The sequence below is a fragment of the Aulonocara stuartgranti genome (genome assembly GCF_965226115.1).
Source record: "Aulonocara stuartgranti genome assembly, chromosome: 4".
NCBI lineage: Eukaryota > Metazoa > Chordata > Actinopteri > Cichliformes > Cichlidae > Aulonocara > Aulonocara stuartgranti.
The window spans coordinates 21,301,421-21,316,083 of NC_138942.1; the positions used below are offsets into that span (position 1 = coordinate 21,301,421).

At 41.7% G+C, this 14,663-nt stretch overlaps 1 protein-coding gene across 1 annotated transcript; it reads right to left on the reverse strand.

The window, feature by feature from the left end:
• Window positions 1–1,152: 1,152 nt before the first annotated feature.
• mapk3 (mitogen-activated protein kinase 3) lies at window positions 1,153–14,060 on the reverse strand. The gene is made up of 9 exons (XM_082530366.1): window positions 13,567–14,060; window positions 12,187–12,369; window positions 10,170–10,359; window positions 8,607–8,723; window positions 8,375–8,489; window positions 8,155–8,286; window positions 6,263–6,372; window positions 5,662–5,797; window positions 1,153–4,319 (listed from the first exon to the last, which is right to left on the reverse strand). The coding sequence occupies exons 1-8, from the start codon at window positions 13,764–13,766 to the stop codon at window positions 5,669–5,671; spliced, it is 1,176 nt and encodes a 391-aa protein (XP_082386492.1). The 5' UTR covers window positions 13,767–14,060; the 3' UTR covers window positions 1,153–4,319; window positions 5,662–5,668.
• Between the last annotated feature and the right edge of the window lie 603 nt (window positions 14,061–14,663).

Sequence of the window (14,663 nt, forward strand, 5' to 3'; positions counted from 1 at the left end):
CTGTTTTCCTGCTGTCACACGTGGTAGAGATATATAGAGACATACATGTGTGCATATTAAACTTACAGTCATGCTGAGACATGATATGAAGGAGGATGTGAAAGCTCAAAGGCAGATCAGTGTTACAGCTCCTTTTACACTGCTCAAAAACATTAAAGGAACACTTTGAAAACACATCAGATCTCAATGGGGAAAATATGTTGATATCGACATGGAAATGAAAACACAGAGCTCCATTCAAAGATACTCCCAAAATCAAAGTGGGGGGGGGGAAAAAAAAAAAAAAAAAAAAAAAATAGATGTGGCAGGCTAGTCCATTTTGCCAAAATTTTATTCACTCCTGATTGGTTAAGGACCTTCTACAGCCCTGTCCAGCTCTCAGAGTAACTGTCTGTCTCCTGGGATCTCCTCCGTTCTCTTGAGACTGTGCTAGGAGACATTCTAACCTTCTAGCAATGGTACGTTTTGATATGCAATCCCCATCCCATGCCATGGTAGGGTCCAGGTATCGCCTCATGCTACCTGTAGTGACCCAAGTCAAATGAAAAAACAAAACTAGTGAAAAACAACAACAAGCAGAACAGATGAGGGGAAAAATGTCAGTGGCCTCTACCTGTAAAACAGTGCCTATTTAAGAGGGTGTCTCATTGTTGCCCCTCTGCTGCACCTGCTGATAATTTCATTAACACCAAAGCAGCCGAAACCAATTAACAACCCCCCTCTGCTACTTAAATGTCCAGATCAATCTCCCACAGGTTCTACTGACATGATGCTATACTCTGATTAGCAGTGTACTTGGATTCATCACATAAAAATCCACAAGAAATGGCACAAGAAAAGTCTTGATTATGGAGTTCCACAAGGTTCTGTGGTAGAACCCATAATTTTCACATTATACACACACACAAAATACGGACCACTATTTATAAACCATTACTGGACATTGGTAACCTTTCCCCCACCCTGTAGTTCGACATGTCTTCTTGCCTTGCACTGTTGTCAAAGTGCTTCCTCAAAGGTTACAATATTGGCGATGAATTTCAATATTAAACCTATAAAACTAAATAATATTGACCTTTGAATATAAAGTATCTTTTGATGTTTTTATTAGCTAATAAAAAAACAAAAAGAGAAAACGAGACCACATCACAATTTCAACAGTATCAGGAAATTTTATTCAATTGTATGTATATAACGTGTTTTTGTTAATCGTTTAATTCATAATACCCATAGAATATACAGACTATAACCCTCAACAACTCATATCTCTTTGACAGTCTACTTATATGTTCTTTTAAAATAATTCCTTATAAGATCTTGTAAGGGAAAAAAAAACAAAAAAAACCACAAACAAAACAAACCAAGTTTCCTGACTGAAAACACTGTCAATAATAATCACGCCCATAAAAGAAATAGGAAAAATACAAATTAAAAACATACTAATTAAAAAACAAAAAACAAACAAAAAAAAACAAAAGAAAAAAAACCCTCCAAAAAAACAAAACAAAAACAAACAACAACACCCAACTATAACTCCCTTTTATGTTAAAAAGAACAAAACAAAACAAAACAAAAAAAAACCTACCCCAAACAATATCTCACCAATATAACAACAATAGCAATAATAAGACGACCCATTTAAAATCAATATCTGGAAACAGGCCCTGTGACAGATGGGCCTTTAAACTTGTGTGAATGTAGATGGTGTGTTTAAGTGCAACTTTTCATAAACACACAGATACACCCCCTAAGATAGAGAGTGAGGGGGAGTGTCTGTGTGTGTCAGGAGGATAGCAAAACATGGACCTCTTGGGTTGTTCTCATGATTAACCAGTGAGATGTTTGATTTGATGGCTGAACCACAAAAAAAAGAAAAACAAAGCAACAACAACAAAAACAAAAAACAAAATAAAATAAGAGGGGCAGCCCAAATGTACATATGAAACAAAACATCTGCATGACAGTCATCTCAAAGATCTGAAACTACAGGTAACTGCAGGGAGACGGCCCAGGCGGCAAAGAAACAAGTTCCATCTCTCACACACGCACATGACGAGAGGAGTCTTGGCTTTACGTTACTGATGAGCAGATACACAAACACTTGTACATAGACGAATCACCGCAGACCATCCATGAGTCTGAAAACACGCAACACTTTAAACTTAAAGCTCAACAAGCAGGATGCTAGACAGGGCGGGGAAGGGAAAACAAAACGGGGGCAAGGCTGGAGAGACAAAGTGCAGACGTGCTGATTGAGTCGCGTGATTGGAGCGAGTTTCTCCCTCGTCCATGATGTGGGCGAGACGGACACATGGCTACCAGAGAAGGGAGGCGGAAAGCGGCAGCGGTGGCGCGCAGTGTTCACCAATTCAGCTGTGGGTAAGCAGAAAAGAGGCGGGTACATTTACAAAAAAAAAAAAAAGCAAGGAGTGGAAGGCAGCCCTTTGAGAAAAGCACGGTGAGAGTCGGGTGGCTGAACAACCAGAATGAGCATTACCACATGCACCAAAAAGCCTCACACTGATCCCAGAGTGCTGGCTATGGCTTCAGAGAGCGACACAAATCTGATGTTTGCTGCAAAAAAAACAAACAAAAAAAAAAACAAAGCACAAAACACGAGGCGCAGGTGCATCTGTTAGCATCACTGCTCTGCATGAGAGGGATGACCCAGTGCATGGGTTGGTCTGTTTCTGGAGGGGGAGGGACATCCTATACTGTTCTCAGGTATGTGATCTACCAAACAACAGTTAATACAGTCACATCCAGAGCAAAGACAGGAGGGAGCAGACACCAAACAGATGCAAGGACATAGCTAAGGGAAAACACTCTGGAGAAACCAGAAAAGGAAGCTGGGAAAATTACACACAGGCCCCCCCAAAAAACACACACAAAAAACAACCCAGTAAGGAGTAACTGGAAATATAATATATACAGCACAACCATAGAGCGATGATGGGTGCTTGGCTGTGCGCTGAGCCGACAATTGGTTTCAACAGGAGTCGTAAAAAACAGAAACCCAAAAACAGGTAGTCATTGCCACGTGCAATCAGCTCTCACATTAACCAAAAGCAGGTTTTACTAGTTTCCTAGTAGGAATTTTAATGAGCTTGCTCTCGTCTCCCCGGTGGCTTAAGGTGAGGAGATCCCACTCTGTATTAACGGGTGGCTAGATTTGAGTCTTCGCTCGCAGTTAGGCCTCAATGACAGGCACCCCGGGTCAAACAAAACCAGACCCCATTTTCTAGGATGCATGTTCACCAAAATGGTTACAGAAAATAAGACTGAGAGCGTGTTCAGCGACCCCACCGTTTTACATTTAATAAAGGAAAACGTTTCAACTCAGTTAGGCTGATGGTTTACGTGCAGTTCTCCTAGAGTGGCGATAATTTGGGCGTTTTTGACCCAGCACAAAGCACCATGGGCGTTAGTATGAACGCTATGACTGCACAAACACATAATAAGAGAAACTATTTTTATGCTTTTAGCCCAAGTCATGCACGGCCTCCTGGATACAACCGACTGTCCACATATAAGAAGGAGGGAAAAGTCTGCCTGCTCTTTTATTATTCCCATGTTGCTTGCCAGCCAAGTCCCTTGCATGTCTCGGCCACTTTGGTAAGTTTTCAGGAATGCATGCATTCATATGAACATCATACACTTTTATAAGAAAAAGACCGATAACAAATGAAATCCTGCCAACATGCCAGTAAAAACATCGGTTTGTTTCAAAATCAAGTGTTCAGAAAAAGAAAAAAAAACAACAACCCTTAAACAATGTTGTACAAACAAAAACTGCAACAAGCACAATTAAAAAAAGAAAAGAAAAAACAAGTTTTTTTTGTATGTACATACACACCCGATTTAACATACCCCGTTCTTTTAGCCCTCAGTTTTACAAGGTCGTAATTTACATGGATCATGACAAGAAAGTTATGGTGTTGGTTAATACAGTAGTACGTGTGTATACATGAGAGGAGGCTACACAAAGAGGAGAAACAGGAGAAGCTCAGACAGGTTAGCGACATGAAAGAAAAGGTTTGATGAGGAGGAAAGGGACAGCGTGTTGCTGTAGATGAGGCATAAAAATGGAGAAAGAAAGAAAAAAAGAACTAAAACAGTACGACAGACCCTACCATCCCACCCAAGCACAGAAATCAAATTTAAACTTAGCTCTCTCTTTGCAGTAGAAATGGAAAGATTAGCAATTTAATGCTTGTATTTCTTGGTTTTATCTTTTTGTTGGTTTCTTGATGATGCGTTTTTCTTTTATTTTTAGCAAGTTGTTCCGAGCCTCTGCGCTTCTTTGTCACTCCTCAGGACTAAAGAAAAAAAAGAAAAAGAAACAGAAGACTTTAATAATGACATCATTTAATCCTATTATTAGAATCCTGCCAAGTAACATTTGACCACCGATTCCATGCAGGACGTAGTGCAGCTGAAACCAAATGTGACCTAATATGTAGAATAAAACGGTCAAGGAAAGACGTTTTTCAGTGGACACTTGCACTCACCGGCCACTTTGTTGTTAGGTACATCTGCTTATTAACACAAATATCTACCCATCAAATCACATGACAGCAGGTAAGGGCTGAGCTACTGGGATTTTCCCACAAAACAATCTCTAAAGTTTACAGAGAATGGTCTGAAAGAGAGAAAATGTCTAATGAGCAGCAGTTTTCTGGGTGAATATCCCTTATTGATGTCGGAGGAGAATAGCCAGACTGCTTCAAATTGATTGGAAGGCAACAGTAACTCAAGTAACCACGCCTTACAAGACGGATATGCAGAAGAGCGTCTCTTTAATTTCCTGGTAAGAAGAGGAACCTGAGGCTTAAAAAACAAAAAAACAACAACAGTTTTCAGTTCAGCTGTGACATTTGGTAGGGTAAGAATTTAAGGTAAACTACATAAAAGCACAGATCCTTCTTGCCTCATATCATAGTTGAGGCTTGTGGTGATACTGTAACGCACAATGTCAAAAACCTCAAACTGTACTCAAAGTTAAATCTTCATCAAACGGGAGATTCACATCATGGATGTGCAGCCGACAAATCAGCAACTACTTTGTGAGGTCCTGTCAATGTATACCAAAATTCCCCAATCTGGAAGCAAACTGCTTCTGTACATTTACTGTAGTTTTTTAGATCTGTAACAAGTTTGCACTCTAGGCTGTGGCTTGTCTAAGTGTCTGCATGAGCAGCACTTGACTCCACTGACATCTAGTGGATGCACACCACAACTAAATCTATCCAGAGCTCTTACAGCTTGTTGACTAGATCTGAAAAATCTCACTTTCCTGATTTTCTTTGGCTTATCTCAGCCTGATCTGAAAGGATTTCTCAATGCAAGGCATGTTTGTAATCATCACTAAGATGGTGCGAGATTAGCTCAAGCAATACCAAAACCCCCACTGATTTTAGCCTCAAATAATGCAGAAAAGACTTCAAACTAGAAAGACTAGCTCAAGCTGTAGCTGTGTAGTCCAATGAGGTGAGGAAGAAAGATTTCCAAAAGAACTTAATGTAGAGGTGTTATGAAAAAGTACTAAATCTAGCTAATGTGGGGAAAAGTGTGTGTCTTCTTCCATAATATACTTTGTGTTTTTAACCTTGTGTTGCTGCTTTGAGTTTGGGTGCAAAGAAAGCAGCCTTTTTTGTGTACCTGTGTCTCAAGAGCGAACCGGCGGCTGGTAGTTGTCCTGGAAACGGGCCGTTTCCTCAAAGATCAGCTCCTTCAGCCTCTCTTTGGGAAGGTCGTCCAGTTCCATGGTGAAAGTGAAGGGCTCCTCTGCGACAGGCTGCACGTTTCACACACACACACGCACAGACAGCAGCAGAATGTTACGAGTCATTTCGTGAAAACGCTGCTCTGCATTTGCAAAGTGAGAAGCGCAGTGTGGTGGTGGCTTGCATGAGTTTCACACTGTTGCGACACCACACACCATAACCACGATTATTACACTTACACAAAGCAGCAGTAATCTCACAGGTAAAATAAAGTCTACAGTACAATGAACATGTGTTTACTGCACTGAATCTCTTATAGTTACACAACCTGAGAGGAAACTTAATACTTAATCCAAACACTGCTAAGAGGCTTCACAGCACAGTCCAATATAGCTGCAAATCAAATCAAATCTTAGCTTACGGTAGAAAAATGGCTAAACCCAGCTTCCTTATGTAGCTTGTATGTTGTGTAAAACTCTTTACCACACAAATTTAACACTTTGTGCATTTTGCACATAACAAAGATTGTATTTTACCTCATCTGAAGGATCGTAGTACTGCTCCAGGTAAGGGTGAGCCAGGGCCTCCTCGACGGTGATGCGCTTGATGGGGTTAAAGGTCAACATGCGGCCCAGCAGATCGAGAGCTGCATTAAAGTCACAAGGAGCTTAGTTAGTTCACTCGCCAGGTTATGCAAAAATATAACCTACAGCTTTTCTTTAATTTTCACCCGATAACTGATGACCCGAGCAAACATCACGTGAAACATTTCCAGAAGTTTGATGCGTTTCAGTTTCCAACAGTTTCTTAAATCCTGCCACTCACTCAGAACACACAAACACACAAAATGAGCCATTTTTTAAATATTAGTTGAGACAAATGCATTATAATAATATGGCAATTTCTCTATCCAATATATCACAGCTTATTTAAAGGCGTTGGTGCAGGTTTTTATCATGTGAATCATTTCCTGATGCTGCTGTTTGCTAATTGGTCGCTAACAGGAAATCTCTGTTGCTCACAGCAATCCTGATTTACAGCTGATCTCATTTACATAGACATCTGTTGAAGTGAGGTCACACCCCTGTGCCCTAATAAAGTGTGTACCTTAGAGGCAACTTTCTCCTGACTGGCTGCAAACAATTAACTATTTTAGTGTTTTATGAGCATTAATATAGGATCCTAAAACAGAACACCTGTTTGTATTTGTATACGCCAAGACTGCAAATAAACCACATCAATCGCGTTGGAGTCTGCCTTGTTTTCGGACACTTAAACGTGACAGACTGTGCAGCTGAAACGATAATAACAAACAAAACCTTATTTTAAACATTAATTTATTTGTCGTGTCTTCAACCTCTTTTCCTATGGAACAGTTTTATCTCGGTTTGTAAAAATTCAGCACCACCCTCTTCATCTGAAGGTGCATGGAAAACTCCGGGGTTAACTTGGATACGCATGTCGGTTGAAACTGAAATTTTAGTTCAGTGGCGGCAGCAAGTTGGCAGTTTGCTGGTAGTGCGTGGGCTGCCCATCTACCTGTAGAGAACATCTGCTGTCAGTGGAGGCAGCATACAAAATATGTGGTAGAACAGGCCTGAGGGTTATTCTTACTGGTGCTGCTGGTACAACAGCCAGCCAAGGGGAAGAGAGAAGTTCTAACCCACAAAAAACTGAAGTGAAACAGTGTTACAAACAATGAAATGTTTCCACTGCACAGTGCTTTCCATGCTGCATTTTATGATTTTTGATGATTTCTCTACGCTTATCCCATGCCTCGACAACCCTTTTGTCAAACAATCAGCATTCGACTAACACATAGGTCTTCCCCGACCAGCTACGTGCAGCTGGGATGTTGGAGCACATTTATGGTGGGTGCAAACCCCCCCTCTCTCTCTCTCAATCCATACGCAAACAAAACAGTTTGCGCAAGATCATAAATTAGGCATCGACCTAGTAGCAGACATAAGTTAATCAGATAATAGAAAGACAACCTGGCTATGCTGAACTTGATTTGAAGTACAGGGCTCAGGAAATAGTCTGCCCTAGATGCACTCGCACCAATGAAAACACAGTTAGGTGAGGAAGCTGCCTGAGGCGGCATAAAAAACAACTGATTACTAGTTCAAGATTTTTTTTCTAGATCAGTAAAAACTGTGGGGAACCTTAGCTCATTTGATAATCAAAACTATATCCAGAGAAGAAAACTCAGCAGCTGTGAAATCATGGGGAAATTACCAGTTATATTCTCACATGGGCCTAATCGAGCATGACTTAGTGTCATAAAGAAAGTACGCTTTCTTGTACATTTCTGTTGGGTAACGTCTTGATAAAGTCAGTGAAACACTGCATCTTTAGCAATGCTGAAGTATATAAATGTCCACTCCTTGCTAGTATTCAGGACTGCAAATAAACCATGCCACAGTACCTTTAGGGTCTGCCTTGTAGAACAGCTTTTCCCACGGGATCTTGGGTTTTTCAGGCAGGGACTGCAAGTAGTTCCTCGCCTTCAAGTTAATAATGCAGTTCAGATCTTCTTGAGATGGAGAGCCAAGAATGCCTGTAAAAAAAAAACAAGGAGACTCAAGACGGCTGCTCATTAACATCACTGATCTCTAATGTGGAAATAAGAGAGAAGTATGTCTCACCCAGTATGTGGTTGAGTTGGTCCAAGTAGTGTTTCCCAGGGAAGATGGGTTTGTTGGACAACATCTCAGCCAGGATGCAGCCCACCGACCAGATGTCAATGGACTTTGAGTAGCCCTGAGACACAAACACACGCACTTAGCCCAACTGTGATTTTTATCTTTTATTTATCGAAAACTAAATAAATTAAAAAGGAAAAAAAAAAAAACCCTCATCAGTTACCCACAGTCTTACCTTGGAGTTGAGCATGATTTCTGGAGCCCTGTACCAACGAGTAGCCACATACTCAGTCAAAAAACCAGTGTGGTCGTGCTCTGGGTCGGCTATCCGCGCCAGGCCAAAGTCACAGATCTGACAACAACACAGAGGGTCAGAGGTCAAAAACAGCAGTCTGCCAGCTGGCCCAGAACAAAACTCCAGAGTGTCTGAAAGTAGTGAAGCATGTTCAGAAAGTTATTTTAGATTTAGATGTAGTTTTCTTCTCTGTTTAATATGCATGCAACACAGTTATTTTAAATGATTTTGGTCTTGTTATATGGAAACGTACAGTAAGTAACATTGTTGGGAAACAGATCCAGTATATAGCTGCAGGAACATTCGTTTAGATGCATTTATTCCTCTGGAAGGGAAGGCTTCAGAAAACCACAGCAACACGAGCTGCCTTTGTTCCTTACTCCTCCCACATGATCCAACTAATCCAGGGATTGATGGCTGAAGGTTCATAGTTCACCCGGACTACTCTAAGGCTGTGCAACATTGAAACAAATGGCTCAAAATAACAACAAAAAAAAAAAAAAAAAAAAAAAAAGATTGGAGATGAGATTTTGTTTGCCTTGTATTCAAGTTTTACTGTTTTTTTTTTTTTTAATTATTTTTCATCACTTTTTATGCACTTTCTTACAAAATCTTTATGATTCCTTAAAAGATAAGATATTCCTATCATTTATCTGTAATTCCCAATACACTCGCAGAAACACCGTTTACACTGTGTGGTTGCATCCTTACTTACTTTAGACACCATGAGAGGTGTTTTTAGGATCGTTTTCAGGATTGTTTTCTGCCATAAAATAAGAAGCATGAGCTAGAGAGCCTAGTCATTTCATACTAAAATTCATTGAAAGTGCAAAATTTGACTGAAGCCAGCTGAGGTGAACACTTGTCATTCTCATCAGATGTGCTGCGGTGCGTTTCAGAAGCTTCCAGGTAGATGTTCTCTGCTTAGCTAAAAATATGTGCCCGGTCTATTTCTGACAAGCGCCGCATCACACCGCACAGAGCCGATTGAGCAGGAAGGAAAGTAAGAGAGAAGAATGGCCTTGGGCATCTGGTCAGTTTTCAAAATAAAACACCCGGATGTGGTCCGAAGCCGTGGCCAGGATGGACCAAAACCACACTGCAGCTGGGAAGCGACACAGCCGTCAATTAAGCTCTAAATACAGCATACATTACAAGGCCCAAAGACTGTATCATTAAAACAGTAGCAACCTGGTTTTCCTGGCAGAGCCTTCAAACATTCCTTCGAAGTTTTTTTTTTAATCTTCTTGAGAGCTGGCTGATGTAACCGCTGTTGCCCACAATGCTACTTTTATGTTTAATTACATGGAAATAAATGGCCTAAATGCCACATAACACTGACTTTGCAGCACATAAATGTCAAATGACCAGATTTACACTCAGAGCCTTCATATGCTGTATCAAGTATGTAAAATCCACTATCCCACACCAAGGGGAGGGAAAAAAAATAAATAAATTGTTGTCGTTTTAAATGGTGATTGCGGCATGCACATGTGAGCTAACCTTGAGGTCGCAGGTGGTGTTGATGAGCAGGTTGGAGGGCTTGAGATCCCGGTGCAGCACGTTGGCGGAGTGAATGTACTTGAGGCCTCGCAGGATCTGGTAGAGGAAGTAGCAGACGTGGTCGTTGCTTAGCCTTTGGCTCTTCAGTAGCTTGTACAGGTCGGTCTCCATCAGGGTCTGCACAATGTAGCTAGAAGGATGCACGGGTCAAGGAGGACAACAACAGCTAGTATCTACTGATGCTGGAGGATAGGAACACTTCGTGGATGCTTTCTGCAGCTAAATATGGTTCAAATCCAGTGAAAATCGGCTGAAGCCTTTTTCGTAAACCTTTCAGGTCAGGAGTCATTTTGTTGTGCAAATCAAACAACAGAAAACCTAAATGACTACAGACTCTAGCAGGAGTGTACATAGCCCAAAAGAGCCTACAGGTGGCTTTACCAAATTTAGAATATCCATTATACTTCGGTATCCTTTTGCAGCACTGCATAAATACATATTTCAATCATTCAACTGTTCTAGATCCAGATCAGCAAGTATTGCAAGTATTAACAGTAGGTTTATAGAGGAAAGTCTGACAGGTAGATGTGCGCACAGTCCTGGTTGATTTAAAAAACGCTCCTAAATGATCACAACTGTTACAGTTTGTGATAAAGACAAAAATTGTTTTGGAAAGAAAAGAAGACGAGTTTTACAGCAATATTCGCTGCATCATTGTGACACAAACCATTTGCTATCTGAACACAGACAGAAAAATAGTTCAAACTAGATTTTTATGACAAGTGCTTAATATTACTGTGACTACACGACCATTTTAGAGAACATTTAAATGGTTCCTGAGTCCAAAATGAGTCCACTTAGGCTGAATGACACTTGTTAAAGGGTTAAGAGGCCCACAGTGCACGGTGCACTAACCAGCTGAGCTACACACAGAAAGTAGTAACTAAATGATGATGCCATCAGCGGACAGATTTGATTATCCTTAGCAAACTCAGTCAAGTTTTCACGAGTTCATATAAACACTACGTGACTAAGTAAAGCAAACCAAGCAGATAAAACAACAGGATACACAAAAAATGCGACTCATGCATTTCCTTTCCGTTTCTCAGAAGACAATGCAACTGTTCTCAGTCAGTGCCGAGTTCCGAAGATGCTCGCTACTGCCCAATGTGGCTGAATAACAGAGATCTTAGCAATGATTCAGCAGCTCAAGCCGTTTGAGTAAAGTGGTCAAATGACTGACTCTCGAGGCCATTTGATGAAAATGTTTCGCTCTGTGAAGCAAATCTGATATTATAGATTTGATTGATCTCTACCAGCCACAGCATTAATGTTTCCAGGTTTCCTTTCTTAACCCATCCTACTGACTTTAACTCTATGCACACACAGAGCAAGTAAAAGATGGATTAATAATTTGTGTTTGCTCGTCTGGTCTAAATTCACCACAAGCCACACAATTTTAATAACTGTGCAGTCACAGCTGACTTATCCGAGCCACAAGCTTAGAGAGAAAAACCAGAGGTGGTTGAAGTTCTGCGAGAGTCACAAATGTTACAGGTGAGGGCTAAACCTGTACTTGAGCCCCACCCCCCAAAAACATCTGTAATCAAACAGCCCTACTTTGTCTTTTTAAACACACAAACCTGCAGTTGACTTCAGCATCTGTACCATCATGATGCTGCATGACTTCTTCATTGGCTAAATCCAGTAAAGAATAGTGTGCTACAGTGCGTTTGCATAATAAACTCGCAAATTTCATATTAGTCATTGTTCTCAGCATCTTAAAGATGGCTCACTTCCTTCACAGTAAAAATTTGATCTCACATATTCCCTGAAACAACAACAACCTCGCAGAACTTGCTTCAGGTATTAAACTCTGTTTAGAGTTTATGGACTCTTGAGACAGTTTTAATGTAACCATGTTCTTGTCTCTCCTTTAGTAACATCTCAATCTCAGTGTGACTGCCTGCTTGATTTTTTTAACCATAAATTAACACGTATGGAAAAAGCAGGATACACATCCTTCATGTTGTCGAGCTGCTGTGCCCTGATGATGTCGTTGATGCCGATGATGTTCTCATGGTGGAAACGCAGCAGGATCTTGATTTCCCTCAGCGTGCGCTGGCAGTACGTCTGGTGCTCGAATGGGCTGATTTTCTTGATGGCTACGCGCTGGTTTGTCAAGTTGTCCAGAGCAGAGCTGGGAAGAGGCACAGGACAGGGGTCAGATTACACACTGCATAGATACGGTATTACAAACTGGGCTGACACTGAGCTCCATAAGGGTGCTTCAAACTGTCACTACTAACAACAAGCAATGGGGCTTTTTTTTGGCTGTAATATGTTGAGAAGCACTGTAGCTGTAGGCCGGAGTGTGGGCGCAGTGTCAGCACGATGGAGATGTAGGATGCACGAGGAGCAGGCAGGGCTGGAAAAAAAGGTGAGGATGGTTTCTTTCTTGTGGTGAGTTTTGCATTAAAAAAAGACACTCATCTTTATCAGGAACACTAAGTGAAAGATCATTCTTGGGTTGCACAACACACTGAAATATTGCGAGGATGTATGTAAGTTTTGGAGCTTTCGCATGTTTAACAGACACTCCAAGACCACTTGGATCGCTGTCAGTGTGCCAAACAGTTATTGCTGTCAATGTTTACAAACAGGGAAAGCAGCAGCAGCAAAGTCACGTGACCACGATGGCACAAACAATATAGCACTATGCTATCAGAGCTGGCAGAGAGCCGCACGGTGTGTGCGCCCTGCTGAGGTGGGATGTGTGGGCCCAACATCCATCTCGCTGCTGTGCCATCTGATTGTTCATGAGGCCGAGCTGTGAACGCAGCGACATGACACTGATAATCAAACGCATCTAACATGGTTGGACACGTCCACACGGAAAGGTGCAGCTCTCATACGTCGATAACACGAGGGAGAGGCCTCGGCAAGGCTCACAAATGTCACTCGCATCCTCCGCAGCAGCTCTGTCAGAATTAAAACAGAGATCGGAGCGATTTTGAGGCTGGTTCCGGACGTGGCTACAGCGATAACCAACTTTCCTCTGCGGTCAAACGCCGCCTGCAGAAGAAGATCTGATTGCAGTAGCAAACTACGTCCTGCGCAAACACTCCCCAAATCTTGTTTCCTGTAAAGCTCATAGCCACGCCTGTGGCTGTTCGGCTAACCCGAGTCACCGTAAAGCTAGGCTGCTCAAGAGGTTCAACAGTGTCTTAAGTGCCAATCATCGTGACTGAACACACATTAACTCGACCCCGCTTGTAGAATACAGCCGCTAAAGCGAGCTGGCTCACAGTGTTTGCTAATAAACACATTATGTTAGCTAGCGCGTTCGCTTCGCGCTACGGTAGCCCGACAAGAGATGACAAGCGCTACTACTCACCACACCATTCCGTAAGCACCCTCCCCGATGTACGACAGGTTCGTATAGCGGGGGCCCACGTCAAAAATCTGTCCTTTCACGGACTCGGCTGGAGTCCTGGGCACCGGAGCTACGGGCGGTGCATCGGGCGCAACAGGCGCAGCAGCAGCGCTGTCGGAGGCTTCGGCCGCGACCGCCGCAGTGCTGCTTGTATCCGCCATTCTTCCTCTCCAAACCGCTCCGAGACTGTCAGGGAGTGTCACTAGGCCCCGCCGCCGCTTTCAGCTGCTCTTTAACGGCCGTCTGAGGCTTTAATCGTGCGGACTGTGTGACTGACGGGGCGCAGCAACTGGGCCCTCTCTACTACTGGAGCGTAAATGGATTTCGTGCGCGAGCGGGGATTTGGTCTCAGCAGTCAGCGTAAATGCGCGTGCAAGAGTTGCGTTAGATTTAACTAAAAGGATGGTTCCGTTGGGCGGCAGCGTGTCATTTGGCACCAAACGAAAGGCACCGCCTACTCCGCTGCTGTAGTGAGACAAAACAAGCGGCCATACAAGAATTAAACTTGCAGCAGCCGCGAGTGGGCGTGCCGAAATATGTTGCATGCTGGCTGTTATGGAAAACAAATTAAATAGTTTCTGATGAATTTGAACTTTGGCTTGTTTTGTTTTTTTGTATATTAAATATTTTAGAACAATAAAAATAGTTTTAAATGGTGGTTTGAACACGCCGTGGCAGGATAATGTCACAGGAGAGGCTTTTTTGTTTACATGTACACAGACTTTATTGTATGTCAGGTTTATTACATAAGGCATCACATTATTATTTATACATTACAACAGCAATAATACTACCAGTATATAGCTGGCAACTACTGTTGGTAAATATCAAACATCATTTAAACATATACAAGTGTTAGTGTCAGGATGTTTCTTCTTCCATATACACCAGAATAATAATAATAATAATAATAATAATAATAATAATAATAATAATAATAATAATAATAATAATAATAAAATACAGCATAAAATAATCTATCTATCTATCTATCTATCTATCTATCTATCTATCTATCTATCTATCTATCTATCCATCTATCTATCTATCTATCATAA